The 21049-nt window shown below is 33.9% G+C and overlaps 2 protein-coding genes across 4 annotated transcripts; one reads left to right on the forward strand and one right to left on the reverse strand.

Annotated features, from left to right (window-relative positions):
- The first annotated feature begins 281 nt into the window (after positions 1-281).
- Positions 282-14682, forward strand: LOC120338301 (uncharacterized). 3 transcript variants are annotated; one of them, XM_039406280.2, is made up of 15 exons: positions 282-442; positions 928-1127; positions 1358-1469; positions 2077-2283; positions 2475-2630; positions 2859-3041; positions 3503-3599; positions 3710-3785; positions 4309-4556; positions 5552-5663; positions 6223-6447; positions 7139-7536; positions 9260-9438; positions 9601-9792; positions 14497-14682. In XM_039406280.2, the coding sequence occupies exons 1-14, from the start codon at positions 371-373 to the stop codon at positions 9781-9783; spliced, it is 2448 nt and encodes an 815-aa protein (XP_039262214.2). In that variant the 5' UTR covers positions 282-370; the 3' UTR covers positions 9784-9792; positions 14497-14682. The 3 variants fall into 3 exon arrangements, with proteins under 3 accessions (XP_039262214.2, XP_077973438.1, XP_077973439.1); XM_078117312.1 differs by having other exon boundaries at positions 3713-3785; XM_078117313.1 differs by lacking the exons at positions 928-1127; positions 1358-1469.
- A 2356-nt stretch (positions 14683-17038) lies between these two features.
- Positions 17039-20555, reverse strand: LOC144428345 (kynurenine 3-monooxygenase-like). Its single transcript, XM_078117458.1, has 3 exons — positions 20373-20555; positions 19865-19970; positions 17039-18163 (listed from the first exon to the last, which is right to left on the reverse strand). The coding sequence occupies exons 1-2, from the start codon at positions 20512-20514 to the stop codon at positions 19870-19872; spliced, it is 243 nt and encodes an 80-aa protein (XP_077973584.1). The 5' UTR covers positions 20515-20555; the 3' UTR covers positions 17039-18163; positions 19865-19869.
- Positions 20556-21049: the final 494 nt, after the last annotated feature.

Genomic DNA, 21049 nt, shown 5'->3' on the forward strand with positions numbered 1-21049 from the left:
CCTTTTAGGAATCGCGACAACGCATAATTCCAATGGTTACATTATTACTGTATTATGTAATGATAATGCCACAATTTTCTGATCTCATCGAAAACTGTATGTGATATTTGAAAACACTTCGCGACCCATCTTGAATAGCTTCGTGACCCACTGGTTGAGAATCACTGTACTAAAATAGCCTATCGACGATACTACATCTAACTATCTTCCCCTGCACCATCATGCTTAAATACCAGAATACATAAATCATTAACAAATTCGTTTTATAATTCTGCAGTTAACTTGGAATAGGCCCAAACTAAACACAGATACAGCTATAGCTAGACTACCCATCTTTGTTTTAGTTGCTTATACCTTTTGAACAAACCATATGAAGCTTCAATCAATTGAGGATGGGCTTGTATTTCGTCTATCTGAGCACACACCTGATGTTATAAGACAGGCAAGTTTTCTTAAATTCACGTTTATGAGAAAAAGCAGTCGATATTTTATATTCTTTTGACACCTAGCTTCTTTTCCTAGCTCTGGCAGACAGGTGATTTTCTAGAATGTTTTGCTTGTTATTCTATAATCTTAGCAATGCTCATGTCCGCACATCTGGAACGATAATCAGATTACTGGATTATGTAAATATGCTCATATCTGACCTGAAGTGTCCAGATGTAACACAAAACTAAGAAAAATCCTGAGTCGTTAAGGATGGGGATTTTCATGTTCATCCTGGGGAAAGGAATGCTGCCAAACAGCATAATGATATGGCTAACTACGATTGGTACCAGTCAAGTATAAGTATTCTAGATGCCATTTAAAATAATCAGACAAACTCCAGTGTTAGAGGGTACCTACATCTGAATTCTAACACAATTACGAATTAATTTAAAAATGGGTTATCAAGAATTATAATAAAAATTGGATATTCACATTTAGATATTGGTGGAGCGTGGCTGGACGGAATATGATGAAGAAGCAGAGGAGAATGAAGGAGAGTGGAACTTATGGTGGAGGACACAAAGATTCCGTAAATCTGAACATTCTGAAGTAGCTCATTGGCAGAGACTCAATCATTTCCCACGTACTGATGCAATTACAAGAAAAGATTGTCTTGTTAGAAATTTAAGAAGAATGAGGTTGGATACCAAGTGACTAAATAGATTTGGGGTCATACTTGAAGTCAAATTAAACAATGACTTAAATATTTGACTACAAGTCAAATTAAATTTTTTTTTTTAAATTTTTTTTATTTGTAATTGGCTTACAGTTAGAAATCTATGTTATTTTATAAATGTAATTTCGTACTCAAAATTCATGCATTAACATTCATATGTTTTTTATGTAGACTATATTTTATACTTTATAGGTGTGTTCATGGTGCTTCAGTTTATGACTTCCATCCACTTTCATACATATTACCAAATGAATATACTAAATTTGTGTCAGATTATGCAAAAGAAACACAGAAAAGTGGGAAGGTAGGAATTGTAAGCTTAGAGATTAGGCCTAAACTCATACCATTGTTCAAGTCGACAAATTCATCAATACTAATACTTAGGGTTACCATATTTTTGGGACTTCAAATCAGGACGCCTCAAAGGCAACAACCCATTAGCTGTGATTTTGTAACTTCACATTTTCCGATTTTACTACATAGGCCTATATTCCTACATTTAAAGCTGTCTCGGCTGTCTGTCATATTGTTATCAAAATTTCATGCGCTTATTGTTTGTCTAAATATCGGGTTCAGTTCGAAAACTAGGAAGGAATTGACGTTAACGATACCGGTACAAATGATTCGAATTTAGAATAATTAGTATTGGTTTTATATGCGATACGTCTGCCATCAATGGGAATCAGCAGGAAACGAACGCATTCACCTTCAGTAAGAAGGCTAACGTTGCGCTACACAGAAACAACAGTAACATGAACATGTTTGTGTATTATGCTGGAAAAGTGAGACTTTTGGCTGACTTATCGGGACGGCGGCACAAAACGCTGAAAAGTGGGACTGTCCCGCCTAAAGCGGGACGTATGGTAAGCCTACTAAAACTGTATTCATTGAAATATTCACTTTTAATTCAGGATGTTTATTGGATATGCAAACCAACTGATTTGTCAAGGGGACGTGGAATTTTTGTGTTCAAAGATTTGAAAGATCTCAATTATGACTGCCCTGTGATAGTTCAGAAATATATCAGCTCACCATTACTTATTTCTGGATATAAGTTTGATTTGAGAATATATGTCTGTGTTCCAAGTTTTCATCCTCTCACAATTTATATTTATCAGGTGAGTAACAAGTAGTTGTTATTTGACTAGTATTTGAAGGTAATTACGGAATATGAAATCATATCATATTGTCGTATAATTTGAGTCTTTTAACCTTTGACCTTTAACTGATTCTGATTGAGTTTTGAAAATATTTCTAGCTCGAGTCCCTCCATTCCTACTCATTGTAAAATGATTCTTTCTATTTACAGGAAGGAATTGTTAGATTTGGAACAGATAAGTTTGATCTTGGACAGCTAGGGAATGTTTTTTCACATTTGACAAATACATCAATAAATAAATATGGTCCCGCATACTCAGCAGATAAAGAACGAGTGGGTCCTGGATGCAAATGGACTCTAACCCAGGTAAATCTTGTCTAAGTTGTGTTCAAATTGAATCATACTTTGCATATTTAATCATTCCCATAACTTTAATCAGGCGTTTTGGCATCTCTGCTTTGGGGAGGCGTTTTTGAAGGCGAGAGGATTTGGCCCCAACCTATTTTGCAATGTTGTTTTTGGTGGTCATGCTCAACTATCAACCAATTGCCCATGCTGACTTTGATAAGATATTGTTTTTTTTTCTGATTATAGCTGCGACACTTTTTTCGACAAATGGATAATGTGGACGAAACTTTGTTGTGGCAGAGAATAACAAATATAGTTGTTTTAACATTGGCAACGCAAGCTCCTACAGTTCCAAAATCACAAAGCTGCTTCGAATTATTTGGTTTTGATATTCTTATTGATCAAAATTTCAAGCCATGGTTGTTGGAGGCAAGTAAACAATAAATATAACTTATTATATGAAATACAGTATTTTTTTTCTATAAGCATAAATTGTAATTTGTGTGATATCATAGATATGAATAAGTTTATTATAATATATACTCATCTTTTCAGTTTAACTACTGCATTGATTTTTCTATATCTCTAAAAAATGCCTACCTTCAGTTTGTGAATGTGGATACATTGGTCTATTATCACATGCCAAAGATCCCAGGTTCAAATCCCATGCCCACCACCTTAGTGTAATAAACTGGGTAGGCAATTGCGATTGGAAAGAACCCAGTTGTAATAAAATATAGTACTTGCCTACATAGAGCCTTATCCATAAATAAAAAATATAGTTGTTTTGTTAGTAATTCCACGACATTTTGATTCTGACAATTTCCATGAAATTTCACAAAGTAGGGTTCAAATTTGTGAAAAAAACTATCGTTCTTCATATTCGTTAGGTGAATTTCAGTCCAGCGTTGAGTATGGATTGCCAGGCAGATTTCATAGCGAAACATTCGATGCTCAATGATCTAATTGATCTCCTTAACTTCAAAGGTATTCTATTAATGTTTACTTCTCTTAATAACTAGTCCTAGTTTTGTTTAGAATACTAATAAATCATTAAAATGCGATTCAATCACAACTAAATTCAAATTTATATTTAGCAGGTGACGCTGAAAGAGGTGGAAAATCTTATCGGGAATGTAGGAGTCCATCACCCACGTACAGCACGCCACGAAGGTTAGTCTGTTTGTGTTTAATGCAAAACAACTCAGCATATAAGTAAGAGTATTGTTGAGTAAATGTAGAAAAGTTTAGGATTTTTATTATCCATTAATTAATAAATTACCCTTTAACTGGTTTATGTAATTATTAACTATATATAAACTATTCACTTTTTTGGCGAACGCGGTTCTATCAGTGAACAGAGTGTACCAATATAATGTGAAATTTTGCTCTTTACATGTGGTCCTCAACACTCAGGGTAAGTTTTAAGAGAGAGAATAGTTGAAACTTTAATGGCTCGTAACATAAAGTATCTGTTCTACTTCCCGATTAAAGTAAGAAGTATTCTTCTTTATGATTATTTCTGTTTTTTTGCATTTGTCTCACTCTCAGACACCAGGTCATTGCATTTTCTTCAAAAAAAATATTTTTATGCATTGATATCTCTTGATGTTGCCATAGTGATGAACTTATAGTTGAATGATTTATTATCTTTTTGTCAAAAACAACATGTGTATCATATTCAACCACGTTTTAGATATGAAAGAAATAGCCAACGCAAATCTTACGTACGAAATGATAGTTCATCCAATTCTACATCTTCCAATTCCTATACATATTCTAAACCAAGAGTATCGAAGCAAAGTCCACTTTTGTTGGGAAGATATAAATCATCACCAAGGGACGCAAACACTGGATCTCAACAACATGTCACACCTCGTTGTTCAACTTTGTCAAAAAACAATCAAAGACTACCAAGCATTGTCAAAACACTAGTAGATGAAGGTAACAATAGTGTTTGTCAATTACAATAGTCACACCGTTTCAAGGTTGTCCAAAACAAATACAATATTATTATATACTATATTTCTGAATCTTGATTATGGGAGTAATCTAGAATTTTTTAGGATAGCATAGGATTTACCGGTACATATTAACCTCCGGAGTGAGGAAAGTCGATGAGACGGCTTAATCATATGGCGAACCACAGCCTTTCGTTCGGTTACCAGTTATGGGATCAGTTGGCCAGTGATTAGTTTCCAGATGCATAGACTTGAACCACCCAATGGCGGCGAGAGGTTGAGCAATCATCTCGCATATAATTTCCGCCACAGGATTTGAACCCACGCAGGTTATTATTCATAGATACGGTGGCAAGTGAGTCCCTAACGCTTAGCACGATGCACCACACCGCTTAAAACTCATTAATTTGAAGTGACTGTATATCCAAAAAGGTCTTCATCGAATTTCTGAAAACTAGGAATTATAAATCAAATTACCTGTATCACTGTGTATCTTAATGTTCATGTTTTCTCAAATTTCAGACTTCTTCCTCTGTATGTTTTTATTGAACATGACTCTATTTACAATATATTATATAATCAATATTCCACACTTGAAAATTTTAATTTGGAAGGTTTTGGCCAGCCCTAGTCTGTTTTCTTTGTGTATTACCGGTACTTACTATGAAGCTACTAACGAACAATACCAAATTAAAATTGTAAGATGATCAGAAGTAGATAGAAGATAAATTTTGGTTAATTGTCTCAGTTTTTAATAATACAAGTTGGATATAGAAATGGCTTAATACTTTTACTTACTTGAAATAATTAGCAGTAATCTGGAGGAAATAAAAAGGATAACTTTACCGAAAAAATGACCAACTTTTATCATTTTTATTTTAAAATATATTTTTTGAAAAGACAAATTTTATATTCAGTTTTCAGCATTTTTAGATGGCATTTTACTGGATTTTGTGACAAAATAAGTTCATTTTCCAGAAGGTGAATCTTGTGATAGCGGGATATCATCTATGACCTCCATTCCAAGAAATTTGAGCAACAGTAGTATGGCATCTAGTCAGTCATCTGTGGATAATCAAAACCATGCAGGGTAAGGAATTTAATATCAAATACAAATAATATTTCATGATTTAATATTTCGTATCATGTCAAGCGATTCTTATTCGTCTACTTTGTTCCCTATTAATACAATTTATGCCTATTTTTGTGTTGTACACATTTAATGATGGTGAATATATAAGATAAGATAGATAATTTATTTCGATTTCGCCATTGTGCAAAAATCCAACCACAAGACAGGAATTCAGTGAAGGTGCCAAAACTTCAAAGAAGATTCAAAATCCATAATATACATAGATTATAGGTGATTTTGTATCTTGTGAACTTTGAGATTATAAATAGATATAAACCATAAAAGCACAATGATTATGCCTCTAATCAGCTTGTGAACATTTTGATGAAACATGAATATAAATAATAAAATGATATTGGGGTTTCAAGTTTGTGAATATTGTTACAATACATGCCCCTGTTATGCAAACTGGAGCAGTGAAAATACAAACAATAAAGGGATAAACATGGGCACATATTAGCCTTATTTACACTGTAAAACGCTAGGTTGAAGTGAAATAAGTTAATAAATTAAACAGAAATGATGATGAACATTATCTCGCTGAAGAAGAAAGCGTTTGTCTGACTGGCAGAACTGATTTGTTGGAGGATAATGAAGATAGTGATTTTACAACGGATGGCAGTTGGTTGTTGGGGTCCGACAAACACACCATGGCAACGAAACTACTAAAATCTTCTGTAATTGATCGGCCTTCTAGCAGGAGTTCTGAAAAGGAGCGAACTGCCTCGAGAAAACCATTCAGGTACATAAGCAGTTGTTTTTTATTAGATAGATAGTTTAGTTTATTTCGAAAACTCCACAATCTGACAATACAAACAAATAAAAAATGGAGAATTCTGGAGAGCGAGGAAAACCTTAAAAAAATTCAAAACAAGATGAGCATCATGTGCCCGCTCACCAACACGAATTCACAAAAACAAACTCAATATAATAAAAATAAACACACACACAAAAATACACGAATGTAATAAACTTCCAGACTGTTGTTTTCTTTTAAAATACTCAAGCTAATAAGGACCAATTCAATCCGATACAATGACAACGTGTGTAGGTGTTTTATTATATTTATTATTATGAATATTTATATTATTTTTAAATATATGTATTCTAAATTTGATGTTATGGAAATTTATACCTTGCAAGTTGTAACTGAAATATTATCCGGATTTTATTTATTGCTAGTTGATTATATAGGCATATATTATAAAGTTTTTCTTGCAGTAATTAATGTTAATAAATAAAGTCAGATCCAGTGTGTATGCTTTGTTTTTAAGAAAGTAAATGTTTCCTAATTTAGCAAAGTTTGGGAACTTGTGATCTAGTCCAAAGAGGTATTATAGCTGGTTTTTTATTGAATATAAAATGAGGGAAATAAAATTGCAGATTAGTTTTAGTGATATATATGTTAAATGGTCTACTCCTTGTTTTTTCAGGCTACAATCAAGACCCAACTATTCCAAGACACTGCCTCGAATCCAAACTAGTGCCACGACACCTCGTTTCAATCGTTCGTCTAAGTCTACACTTACATCGATGGATTATAACAGAGGTGTAGATAGTCAACTCAAAGACTCAAGACTCCATCCTATAGCCGAAGCAACTAACACTCCACAATCTACTCTTGCTATGAGTATGCAATCCATCGATGAGAGTGAGGATCCTGGTTTAAACCGACATACTAGGTCTTTGAGAAAAAAGAAAATTATAAATTCAGCTCCGATCAGTCGTACACCAGTAAGGGATGATGCACATCAATCAAGTTTCAATTCTACGGATAATAAACAAATAAGAATTCAAAGATTTTCAAGAAAAAAAGCAATAAGCTCTTACAGTAAGTATTTTGCTTTTTATTACAACTTGTGCATTGTATGGGTTTATTCGAGATGTAATCTCATTACTTTTTATTGTTATGGTTAGTTGTAAATCCAGATAAAGAAATGTTCATGCTGTTTTTCTTCTGAGTACTAAATTGAGTTTTGGGGATCGGGTGCGCATAATCTAGCTTTATGGCAATTATCTTAAGAATTTTTTTTATTTTCTATTAGTAATGCAGTTTGATTATTACGATAGTTTACCACAGTTAGTATTTTTTTTTAAATAGAATACCAGTAAAAGAGAATAACATTTTCAGTACCAATGTTTAAATGTAAAGCTTTTTTATTTTTACAAATTTGATATTCTTTGTAATTGTAATTTCCATGTAAAAATATTTGTAGTAGGATTGTAATAAACAAATATTGTAAAGTAGAACTGAGGAACTGATTTTAGAAATAATTTATTTGGAATACATTTGTTTGAAAACTTATCATATTAAGCATTTGGAGTCCAACAGTATTTGTATAACCGCAAAAGACTACATACAATTTCTGAAGACTCTAAAAAATGAAAAATATTGTTTCTGCATTTCCAAATTCAAACTCTGAATTTCCATATTTAATATACATTGGTTTCGATATGTTTTTTTGTTAAACATGAATTGAATATTTAAATTGAATTATTGCATTAGAACAGGATTGTATTCATTGCATTTTATTGAAGTATGGTTTTATAGAAATTCTTTCCATCATTTCCAGTTTTATTCAGAGTAAAATCGTAGGTGAGGCTTGAATATTGGTAAAGTATCGGAAGTAGATAGGATTTGATAGCGTAGATGTTATGACAACTAAAATAAGTTTGGTGATTTAAGCGTAAGTCTCGCGTTCTTGTGACCATTTTATTATTTGAACAAGGACTGTATTATGCCAATTTACATCGATTTATCACCTTTTATTTCTCGGTAAACAATAATAATATTTTATTATGAATATTTTGTGGAAATAGGAAGGGCATTGTATTATTGATGTATTGTACCATATAGATATCGGATGATGAAAAGTTTTTAAATAAAAGTCTGTATGAGATATTAAAGTCTTAAGATTTTCATATTTATTGCTGAGAGAGTAAATCCAATTATATTGTCTATTCATATTGTGAACCACAGCCTCTTGTCTGCTTTCGAGTTCATGTCGGGTGTATGAGTGTTCAGCAAGTTATTTGTTTCATATACCTGGACTTGATTTATCAAGTAATAATTTTCATATGCTTTGTTTTTACTATATGTAATTACCGTATGTATATCATAATTCCACACATGTTAATGAAACAAAACTCAATCTTTTCATTCGGTAAAAAAACAGGTACCTTGTATGCTCTTTGCTATGTGGAATATCATAGTCGTTCTAAAAGTGAAATGCACTTCAATTCAACACTTTACCAGTATGAAACACATTTTCTATAACAAGATTCTGTTCGAAAATTTCTATTAATACATAATGATTTTATACACATAATTTTATATATAAGTCTTAATTTTCAAGTTTTGTATAACATGCTATGTGTATTCACATTGGCTTAAATAATTTATAGTTTTATTGAAGTTGTTAAAAATGATTTGCTTTTCAGACTACTCATGTCAGTTTAGTTTCATTTTACAATCCTTTTAAGTGGTATTGGCATAGCAACTGATCAAGTACCATGCTTTATCAGGTTCTGATCATTATATGAAAATTTTCCAGAGTCGCCATACAGTATTGAAAGTACAAAAGCAACAAAGATGAGTCCCTCTAATCCATGGCCAAGAACACGAGTTGGAGATTTTGTTTTGGCATTTCCTTGGAATGAAGCAATGAGAAAAGCATCAGGAGCCAATTTTGATATGAAGACTATAATTCGAGAGTTACAAAAAATATTGAAGGTATGGTATAAATCGTCGTAAAACCTGTTTGATAGCACATATTCGAAATCCTAATTTTTAAATCCTAATCGTGTAATGGCAGCGATATTATGGAAAATTTCTGAAGAATGATAAATTTAATTTATAATGCTTTCCCCCAAAACTTGCATTTTTATTTGTTAGAAATTGCTCATTGCTTCTAAAGAAGAAACAAACGGAACAAGAAAGAGAAGAACTTCGGCTGCAATAACAAAATCAGAAGCAATTGAATTAAGTTTTATGCTCAAATTTGAAGATAAAGATTCAAATCCTTTGTATTTCTGGGGTCCCCAACATCCTCCACTCCTTTCAAGTGTATTGTCATAGTGTTTTAAGGTAAGTTTTTGTACTTATTTTTATTCCGTTTTAAAAAGCCTTGCAACTAGGTGGAAATATTATACATTCAAAGGTAAGATGACTGTGTAATTAAATGACATTTTTAACAGCTGTTACTGTGGAAATAAATTTTAATATTCACAGTAGTTTTCTGATATCTCATTGAAAAAAATTAATTGAATGAGATAGACGTGATGTCAAGTATTCAAAGGGTAATTTTTATAATCACAAGGCTTATTAATATAGGTGGGATAAGAATTTCATATACATCGTGGGGAAAAGAAAGCCGATAGGACAACTTAATCATGGTATTCGTCCGGTTACCAGTCCGTGTTGAGTGGGGGATAGTTACCCAGTCATTAATTTCAGATGCATGAGCTTGATGATGGAGGAAGCCGTATTCAACCAGCGATTATGGTAACCATCCTCGTTCAGTAATCTATGTCGCATAATTGGTAATCAGAGTTTCGATGAGAATCTTGTTTCTAATACCTGATACACAATGCGCTGCCACCAAGCCAGCTTAATTCATGTTAAATTCTGAGAATTATGAAGAAAAATTCTTTATACGTTTGTGTTCATTGTTCCGAATGATAAGGAGATTTCAGATTTGTTCCAGACAATAGGTTGTTGTACTTTCCATTGTTTGGGGGCAACTTAGGGAAGCATTAAATTTCCTCACAGACAATAATTTGATGTAACGTAGACATTCATACATGATTAGGCATATTTAACAATCAAATATACCTTCAGAAAAAAATGTTTAGATAAGATATGGCCAAATCTGTATATCTTCTATTCCAAATAAATCTTAAAATAATAATTTGGAATACCAAATATATTCTAGATTGAGTCATATTCAAATAATGATAATAGGCCTACTTAAGAGTTAATTTTAAGTTTAACTCAATTTGTCATAGTTGTCAAAAATTAAATAAAAGTCTTTTTGGTTATTGAAGGAGACTTCAATTTCTCAAAAATAAAATTTTTTAAATAAAAACTACGGTATTCTTCAAATCAATAATTTGAAATGTTAAATCAGTTTGAAAATTTGATTCATTTTTGGTATACCTGGGTATATCTGTTAGGAAAAACACCATCACATATTATGCTTTGTATTCAAAATTTTTGTAGATTTAATGAAATATGTCTCAGGAGGATGTCATTTCTGTTTTGGTCCCATAAAATATAAATCGCAACAAGTCATTGCTTTTACTAGAGAACAAAACAAATACATTACACAAGATAATATTATTTATATGTCGGCAAGACTTTTGTCCACCCTCTAACATAACTAAATATGTTATGAGAACTTTTGAAAATGTTTTCTTTGCCAGTGGGAAGGTTGTTTCAGTGGTAGGACTTATCCGGAAGTATATCCTTGACAAAACAACTTTTTGGATAAGATATTTCTGATTGAAAAAATAATACACACAAATTCGATTCATCATTCTGAATATGCTTAATAGTGTTTTCTTTGGTGGCATAGGATCAATTTCAATATGACCTAAAACATTTGAATTTGTGATTTTCTGTTTAAACGTGGTTTTTGTGTTTTATTATATTGATACATAAATTCAATTCTTGATTCTGAGTAAGCTTGAAAGTGTTTTTATTGGTTGTATAGCAACAAATTGAATATTTTTAAATTCAAATATGACCCTAAAATATAATATTGAAATTTTATATTTGATCATGGTGTTTTAATATATTGACAAATCCTTTGTTGTCATTTGCAATTCAGAATTGAATACATCAGCTTTTAAAATCCTGATTACATTCACATCAGGTTACCTTAGTTACGCACTTGAAATATTTTATCAGGTTTCGCAATTCAAACTCTTAAAGTGTTTGGGATCAATTTTGGGCCATAGTAAAATCACATGCTATTTTCATATTTCATCCATGTTTTATACATGGACGATTCTTTTGTTGATGATAGTTTGCTTTTCAATTGAACCAACCACAAGTCCCCACTTATCTCTTGCAGTCAATATTTGTTCAAATGCCCTAGCGTGCCAACCCAATTTGTTTAAAAAAGTGAACTGGTTTTATATTGCCACACATACAGTAACAATAGAGATTACAATAAATCGGAATATAAATTTAACTCTTCACATAAATAAATAACATATCGCTAGAAATTAAAGTTGTATTCCTGTTTCAATATTTGTAGTAAACTCGAATCTGTGAATATCATTCACTTTATGGTTTATAATTAGACACTAAGGCAAATGGATCGTTTTGAAAAATTGTTGTTGTTCTCGCTGGGGTGGTCATCGTTGTAAAAAATTGTTTCTTTTCACAACTAATATTCAATTACTTTCAAATTTTTTGTTCTTTTATTCTGCTGTTTTTTATAAGACAATTTTCTCAAAGCTCGGTTGGTGCACTCACTCGAAAATGGGGAGATTTATCTCAGAGTGAAGTTACAGGCGAATTCCACATAACTGAAGTTTTCATGAAAAAAAAACTTTGGACATGACCGGAATTTTGCTGACATTGTTGTGGTAGTCATAGTCATCGTAATATTATCCACTGCTATCTCATGCCATGTATAATCAAGTATACATACATCGTTACAATGAAGAGGTGGGACTATTCACGATTATTACATTCCGCGGGTCTAGAGCTTCTTGATTGTACCTTCAATGCCCCTCAAAGATCTATATTTAGTTCACCCCAAACAAACAAAACAATAGAACAAAAGTTTCTTTTTGTCGGGAACGTGTTCTTATTGTTTAAAAACGATTGTCGAGAACAGAGTTATGTGATACGCCCGTTAGGTATATTTATATCAATGTTTTTTATTATTCTTTGGAAATCTTGTACAGCATAGATGGCGTGATATTAAATTAACCCTTTCTTCTATCATCATTAATTCTATTTTTCCTATCGCTTCAAGCAAAAATCTGTATACTCTACATATAGTTAACTAGGGGATTGAGCCGTTTTGTTAACTTTATTGGACACGAAATGGTCCTAATGGATTCGCGAAATTTTTTTTTTTTTGCGTTTTTTTATTTTTGTGAAATTTTCTTTTTTTTAACAATGTGCTAATCGATTTCAAAAGTCAGTATTCAAAGATGGATATTACTCAATTTTCTATGATTTCTATTGGGCCCGATATTTCAAGCCAATTTTTTAAAAATATTTCTCAGGTACACCTTCGGTGACATTCGGTTCATTTTTTTTATTCAGCTGGAATTTTGCTATTATTGCATTAGTTATTTGTCTTTTGTGTCGAGACATTTTGGGAATTTCTCTCGCTTTTACATTTTATAGGAGTGAAAATCAGGTTAACGTGATAATGCGTGATTGGCCCTTCATCGTCCGAGGGTTAAATTTGAATTATTCGGGGAGGGAAGATATGTCCTCCGAGATCTTTCAATCGTCGGGTTATGTCAACACGATGGCAGCCGAGTTACATAATGACATACTATGAACGCGTGATATGCTGCCAAATTTCTATGTAAAACGATGAATTCGACCAGCACACTCGTATCGTAGATGAATTTAGCATGTTCGCCTTTCTCCGTTGTTAGAAGAAACGAAATCTTTCCTGGACCGCTTTGCCCGTATATCGTATATCATACTTGTGATGCCAACATCATCCAGCTCTCTGCCACTAAGCCACCCACCCCATCAACTGAGAGATTTGTTGGAAAAACGATTTAGGTTTTATTTAACAATGTTTGTAATCATGTAATTTGCTAACTAAATCGTGGTAAAAGGTATAATGGCGGATGCCTTATCTCATTGATCGTTAAAAATGCGGTCAAGAATATTTGTAAGTGAAGTTGCTGGACTACTTGTCGTCACAGCAAGTACCCGTAACGTAACCGCTACATACATAAATTTTGAACAATTGTCAAGTATTTCCGGATATAACATGATTATCTGACGAAGAGGACATGGGCATCACGTGATTAAGCAGTCTTTTTAGGATTTTCTCGCTCGCAGTATAAATATGGAAACCGTCCTATTCCAAAATTTTATGACGGCACTATTATATCAGCTAGTTTTGCTGGGAATGTACATTCGCGACTAAGTTTATATTGATATCTAGTTATTGGTGTGCCATGTTATATAGTTTTGTAGTTAGCAGAAAAAGGAAATCACGTGTGCCAGTAAGATCGATCTCCACTGGGACTGGACCTTTTTGAATACCTGATGATTTCAGAATCAATCGAATATTTTTTTTTTCGAATCAAATTTTAAATACTTGAAGGATATGTAATTGTGTGTGACTTTTTTATTGTAATTGGAACCTCCAGGTCCAGGCACATAAATTACTACAAACATAGAATTCCTCATTCATATAGTTCGCTGAGTGTTCATACACAATAGGAAATAAGTTTCATCAATAACTCACTAGAAAGAAATAGAGTCAATTGTCGGAATTGCACTGTAAAAATATGGATTCAATAAAAAAAAAGGGTGGATTCATTTCGAGGGATAATAAAAAACAAGATAGCAGCAATTCGAAATTTTCGTCAATACCTTCGAATAATTTCTTTTCGCCCTAATCTTCACTTCCCTTTAGAAATGCCCTAATTATTGTAATCAAATCAAACTAAAGTATTCTGTTTAATTAGCGTTAAGTGATCGTCTGTTTTTTTATCGTTTGTTATTCATATCGGAGCTGCGATTTTTAACGAAAGCCCTATAATCATCTTCATAACCGATTCAATTTTATTTCAGAATATGAAAACTCTCCATGCACTTACATCCTTAAAAGAGCCTGTGTTTACCTATTACTGAAGTCTCACTGTTTATTGGATAAAGTTTGCAATTTATTTTTATATATATAATATAGTGTTTCCGAATATTTTCAAGTAATTTTTTACAAAAAGTATTTAATAAAGATTTGCCTATCACTGCTAAAAAGTCCTGATCCTGATTTCAGATCTATGACAGAACGAGAGCTTTTAAATAGAGTAACGATAGACGAGAATTTCAATATCAGTATTCTAACTTATTTTTTACCACATTCCATATCAGATTAGAATGCTAAATATATCGGTCTACATTTAGTCGATACTGAAAATTTGACTGATAATGCCAATATACATCTATACTTTTAATAGCATACTTACTATATATCTGATTGGAACACGGCCATGGATTGACATGAATAGTATGCATTTCAAGTTGCACATTCTGGAGAGCGCTCCATATTTTAAGAATGGTAAATCGAAATGTAGTACTAAACGGTTGCCCGTGGACTGGAATGAAAATATTGAATCCAGCATACCCAAGAGTTATCTTGATTTTTCAAAAAAAATGTGCCAATGGATAATTTTCCGTTTGCATGAAGTGCAAAACCGACGCAATGCTTCCACTTCCTGTCTCAGACGCAAAATCCTGTTGCGATCCTCCCATGATTTCACGACAAGAACATTTTACTTTATCTCGTAAATGTCATTTTTTCATTCCGACTGCAAACCAGTCATTGTGCCTTAAATGCTTATCTACCTAAATAGGTTGCCACCACCTCGATGGACAAGGCGAACAGTGTTCGGTATGTAACACCGTATCTTCTGATATGTACTACATTGCCAGCAATTTAACCGCCAGAGAAGTACGGTAATTTGCAAAGCTGGGAACTGAAATTAAAGGCGCTGCTTAGTAATGATTAAAACTATTGTGAAATTTGTCTATGGGCAGAAGTATTTAGGATTAATTACGGTTATTTTTATAATCCATTCATAAGCATTTCGATTTATTTAGAAATATAATGTGTTAGTATAGAATTTGGTTAATGGCGTAGAATAATACAGATGTTATTGGAGGCATTAAAATATTACCAACAAAATGCAATACGAATCAAACAAGGCTTATTATTGAAAAGATGAAAAAACTGCCAACGATTTTCATTAAATTTTGCTTAGAAAGCCCTTTTATAGTGATTCTTTCATATGCAACCTACTCCTTCGGTAAGCTAGTGAACAGCTAGTTGTAAATGAATGTTTTGTCAAATGATCTCTAAATATGTTACTGTGAGTGATAGTTTTGCTCAAATTCGGAATAAAACCGCAAATCCACTTTGATGGCAGCGATGAGAGGACTTGTTTCCCAAGCTCCAGGTAAGCAAACACACCGCAGATCTTCTGTGCTTTTATGGTCAAAATGATTAATATGGGATAATGATGACACTAATGTCGTTCATGCATATTAGAATGGCATCATTTAATGAATGGCGCCTAATAATGAATTAGTTATAATTAGGCTTACCCTACGTCCCCATTTAGACGGGGCAGTCTCGCTTTTTAGCGTTTTGTCCCGCCGTCCCGACAAAAGCCGGATGGCTTTAAATGTAGGCCTACGTAGTAAAATCGAAAACTGTGAAGTTACAGGATCACAGCTAATAAGGGATTGTTGTCTTTAGAGGCGTCCCACTTTGAAGTCACAAAAATATGATAACCCTAGTTATAATGCGCAGTTCTATACTACAAGCGGTGCATTTCCTCTCGATGCTTTGAAGTTGCCCATCTTGTTGCCAGCGCAATCAATCAATCGTTTACTTGTCATCACAAAAACAATTTAAAAAAAAAACTGATACAATGAATAAATATATATATATATATATAATACTCATTATGTTATTCGTGTGACCGGGGTCGCGACACCTACAGCGCTGTTACAGTTTAGAATAAAAAGTAACATGAATGAAGGATAAAACATATAAATCCTAAGAATGAGGTATAACTGGCGCAAATACAGTAGTTGCGATATTAGAAATATTTGAGATTATGACACAAAGTAAAACTATAGGAATATGTAACTATCTCGGAATAGTTACTAATAAAAATCCGAGGAAAGCAAGATAAAAATACAAAAAGATATAGGAAAGGCAAGTATGGCGAAATGAGACTCATACAACTACAAAAATTGATAGAGTGTAATGAAGATTACAAACAAACTATTATATCTATGATCTATATATATATATCTTATAATGTCCGCAACAAAGAGAAAAAGTCATTTGAAGAACATGGTTAACGTAGATTGAGGGCGCTCGCGTTTTTTTTTCTTCCGCTTCGAAAACATCACTTTGGGCATCACATCGATTGAATTTTTATTACTGGACACTTTTGGAAATATAAGCAAATTGCGCCCCTCAAATGAAATTACATTAAACAATCAATCAGCAACATTATTTGGCTTTGAAAAAATATATACATTTAGCGATGGCGATTCCAATATTTACTTCTTTTTTTCGTCTACGCATTTGCGTCTAAAAAGCATTCCAGACTCTGAATACAAATTAATTCAACTCTGCCAAATATATATGTTTGTTAGCTTGAAAATTTCCAAAGTGCTAAGGACCCAGCAGACAGAAAAATGCTTGCCGCAGCCATGATTCCCACATCTAAAAAAATTTCTCGTTTTTCAATTATTTTCTTAGCGACGTCATATGGCACTCACGTGTGCGACTGCCGATAAATCTTGTAGGAAATAAATATTGGAGAATCACTCTGAGCCTTTCGCGTAGTATATACCATGGTGTAGTAACTTCTGAGCTATGCACGGTGAAATTCCGTAGGGATATATCTACGGCAGCATGTGCTGCTTTTACTCGAGATTTTGAAAAGGCTGGAAGTACCTTTTCGAAGTTGCAGTCAAATTTTTCTATTAATTGATCGAAAATCAATGCGTCTTCCAAACCACAATTCACACCTTGCCCAAACAACGCTGTCATGGCATGTGCAGCATCACAGAGTATCACGGCAGTTTTTCCATAATGGAAATGTGAACACTTCACTGACACTAACGGCTTGGGTGCCTGTTTGAGAAACGATGATCTGAGATTTGCCCACCGATCAATGGGATCAAGTCTTTAAAATGTTTATTGAAGAAAGATATAACGTCGTCTTCATTATTAATCTCTTCATACATTCGGCAAGGTATAACTATGGTAGAAGTGAATGTTTTGTCTAAATTTGGGAAGGCAGCAATCAAGAATTGTTTTCTCGGCCACATGTGTCCGTTGTGGAGATTCAACGAGTAATCTTCATCTGGCGACGAAGGAATATGAAACTCTTTATAACCAAGATCGATGTAATATTGGCTATAGTCCATTCTGCCCTTCATCATTTGCAGCCTTACAGCGGAATATGCCCCGTCGCATCCAATCAGTATGGTTCCTGTCTCTGTAATTTTCCCATCCGGAGTGCTAAAAGTCGCGTTCGGGATCCCGGTGTCGCAATTCGGCAACTTGTGTCTAAAATGTATGGTCACATTTTTTGTATTTTCCGCCTCTGTAAGAAGTCTCTGATTCAAATGAAGCCGTCCGATCAAGAGAATATACTGCCCCTTTCTTTCGTAAGGCAACGTATATGGTTTTCCTTTGGTCGGATGAATACAGCTAATATAAATACATATAGTTTAATGAACAGACAATGCAAAATCCTTGTACAGGGTATATTCAAATCCCATCAAACGGCTCAATCTAGTGTATTGCAACAATTTCTCGCCCGGTTATCAGTCCATGTTGGGTATGAGGAGTGTTAACTAGTTATTTATAGCCACCAATCATTAAAGACTCAAGTCCTATAATCAAATGACTCGGATTCCCATCAACTAGCTGTAAACAAAGTCGACTTCAAACTCGGGTTACTCATGACTCGAATTGACGCGCGGTTTAGGAATATTGGGCCCTTGTTTGAAGCCACGTAACGAACCTAAATGAGCCTAGTTTGATACGTTAACCCAGGGGTCCACGAACCCGCGCTTTTTCGTGTCCGTTGGTTAGCGTAGCAGTAATAATACAATTATTGATTCCAAAGAAAAATCCATCATTTTCACCATGAATGGTAAAAACAGCCTGCGTGTGTCTCATTAGTGGGGCGATTTTAGCGACGGCAAAGCGGAGAGATATTTCACTCTTGTCATGTTTCTCATATTTCAATCTTGTCACGTAATCTTCCGCGCTAACTACCCACTGGTCAGCACAGTACGGACAGAAAAAGCTCGCGATTCAATTCATACAGCAATTCTATTTTACGAGACCATCGTTTGTTTCAACCTATCCTTTCGAATCAACATTTTGACAAACTCAGGATAGGAGGAGATTTAGATATTTATCCCGAGGGAGCAGATAGCCGATAGGACGGCTTAACCATATGACAACCCACGGCTTCTCGCCGGTTACCATTCGATGTCGGGTATGGGATTAGTTAGTTATTTGTTTCCGAAAGCATGGACTTGATGGCGAAGGAAGCCTTAACCGACCAGCGGTTACGTGAACCACCCTACGGTGGCGAGGAGTCCAGCAATCCTTTCGCACATAACTATCCCCGCATGGGATTCTAACCTGCGAACCTAACGCTTGACACGATGGGCCGTAGCGCCGCGACTCACTCCACCAGGAACAAACATGGAACACGCCTCACTGATGAAAATCTGAAAGACTCGCTCAGAGTTACAGTGTCAAGTTACACGTCGGAGTATAATACTATGCAACATTTGATAGTACAACTGTTAAGTCCATTTTATCTTAGACTTGTGCAGAGTGTTGAAAATCAATTTAAAAACACTCAGTTTTGAAATACAAGTGTTATTGATAGAAATTTATTTGCAACGTTGTGATAATCGTTTGATTTCCTGAAGAATCCTAAAGTTTATTAGTGTCTATACTTCACTAAACACCAGTAATTATATCAATAATTGAAGCTTAATCGAGCAACTGATTTTTTTAGAAGTGTACATTGAACTGGTAGCCCGCAGCTTAATCTGTACCCTAAAATTAGCCCGCGGCTTCGAAAAGGTTGGTGACCCCAGCTTAACTAAAAAATACATTGTTTATAAAAGCTCCATCTTTTTTATTCGAAAAATTTGCTATTCAGGAGGATGGTTAGATTCTGAATACTTGAAATGGAAATCGATCTGCGTAGTCAAAAATTTGATTGTCTTGAGTCACGAGATCAGTCACTGACAAGCGCAAATTCATCGAAAAGTATAAAATATAAATAGCTTTGATAACATTAGCGAACAGCAATATAATCTTGCTTGAATCTTGAAATATAGGACGCTGAAACGGACTCACGACTACAGCTACTCTGCACACCTTGATTACATTGGAACACACATCGCCTCAATCTGTTGATTTATCCCAGCACATTGTAGTGCAGTCAAACCTCTTAAGTTCAGCACCAAAGTTATTTGTCGTCCCGCTGAACGAAAAGCATCAAAATCAGTATACCGTATCTCAGTTGTGCACATGCTGTACACCAATGGATGAATAGCTACCAGTACTGCTGAAACATAGATTGGTAGTCGAACAGCGAAAGTAACTGCTCCTTGGTAGATTTTTCGAGTACAAAACATTGATAAATCATCATACACTTATGTTTATTCAGTTTTTGAAAAGAAATCGTTTACATTATTATGCACAATTTAAATGTTTGATCCGAAGGTGTGTCCGTGAATTACAAAAACCAGCAAAATTTAGGTTGAAATATTGGGCAGGTCGTCAATTTATTACTCTAATTGACTGTGTTCTGTTTATTGGAATAGGTCAGAATAATTTTTGCGATACTGATGAAATTGCTCAGAAAACGATCATGATCTCCCACCAGACTCATTTTTGCAACATCTTATGTCCGACTCGGCTTCATAAAGATCGACTTTGTATCCTCTACGAGCTAAGAATATAGATGTGAGCGTTCCAACTGGACCTCCTCCCACAATAATAGCTCTTCCTCGATAATCGTCCATACTGAAAATATCTGTCTAATTATACATTGGTCATTGACTAAAAAAAAAGACCATGAAGAGCCTTGGTTGTTGCTAACAATATTACAGGTAATATAGTCCGACATCGTATACAATATTAAGGCTATAGCCGCCTTTAAACAAAGCGGTGAATAACAGGGCTGCCACTCTTGCCTGAATAAAAACATCTAGATTGATCTCGAAAAACATTCAGATTGAAAAATAAAACATCTAGGCAATACATCTAGATGAAGTCATTGAATTTAATGAAAAGTAACCACAATACAGTAATATTAGATGTCGAAGAAGCTAACATCATAACCTAAAATTCAATTCCCACATGCAGAACTTACAAAAGGTATTGTTCTTATCATCTGAAGGGGCAAACCATTCCTTAAGACAATTTTTTCTAAATTTTTGCTGGTGTATACACTTTGGCATTTTGAAAAGTTGATGTTTAAAAAGAGACAAATTCAATAGCACTTATAAATTTAAATGACTTGATAATTTTAAAACCCCTTGGCAACAATATCATCGG

Source organism: Styela clava, chromosome 10, assembly GCF_964204865.1.
Source record: "Styela clava chromosome 10, kaStyClav1.hap1.2, whole genome shotgun sequence".
Classification (NCBI taxonomy): Eukaryota; Metazoa; Chordata; class Ascidiacea; order Stolidobranchia; family Styelidae; genus Styela; species Styela clava.

Excerpts from the sequence above, each read along its gene's own strand:
- LOC120338301 (XM_039406280.2), top strand. The coding sequence starts at position 371 with ATGAAGCTTCAATCAATTGAGGATGGGCTTGTATTTCGTCTATCTGAG. Across the intron at positions 4,557-5,551 it reads CAAAACACTAGTAGATGAAG|AAGGTGAATCTTGTGATAGC; the intron begins GTAACAATAGTG and ends TTCATTTTCCAG. Across the intron at positions 6,448-7,138 it reads GCCTCGAGAAAACCATTCAG|GCTACAATCAAGACCCAACT; the intron begins GTACATAAGCAG and ends TTGTTTTTTCAG.
- LOC144428345 (XM_078117458.1), bottom strand. The coding sequence starts at position 20,514 with ATGGACGATTATCGAGGAAGAGCTATTATTGTGGGAGGAGGTCCAGTT. Across the intron at positions 19,971-20,372 it reads ATGTTGCAAAAATGAGTCTG|CGGGACGACAAATAACTTTG; the intron begins GTGGGAGATCAT and ends CTTTTCGTTCAG.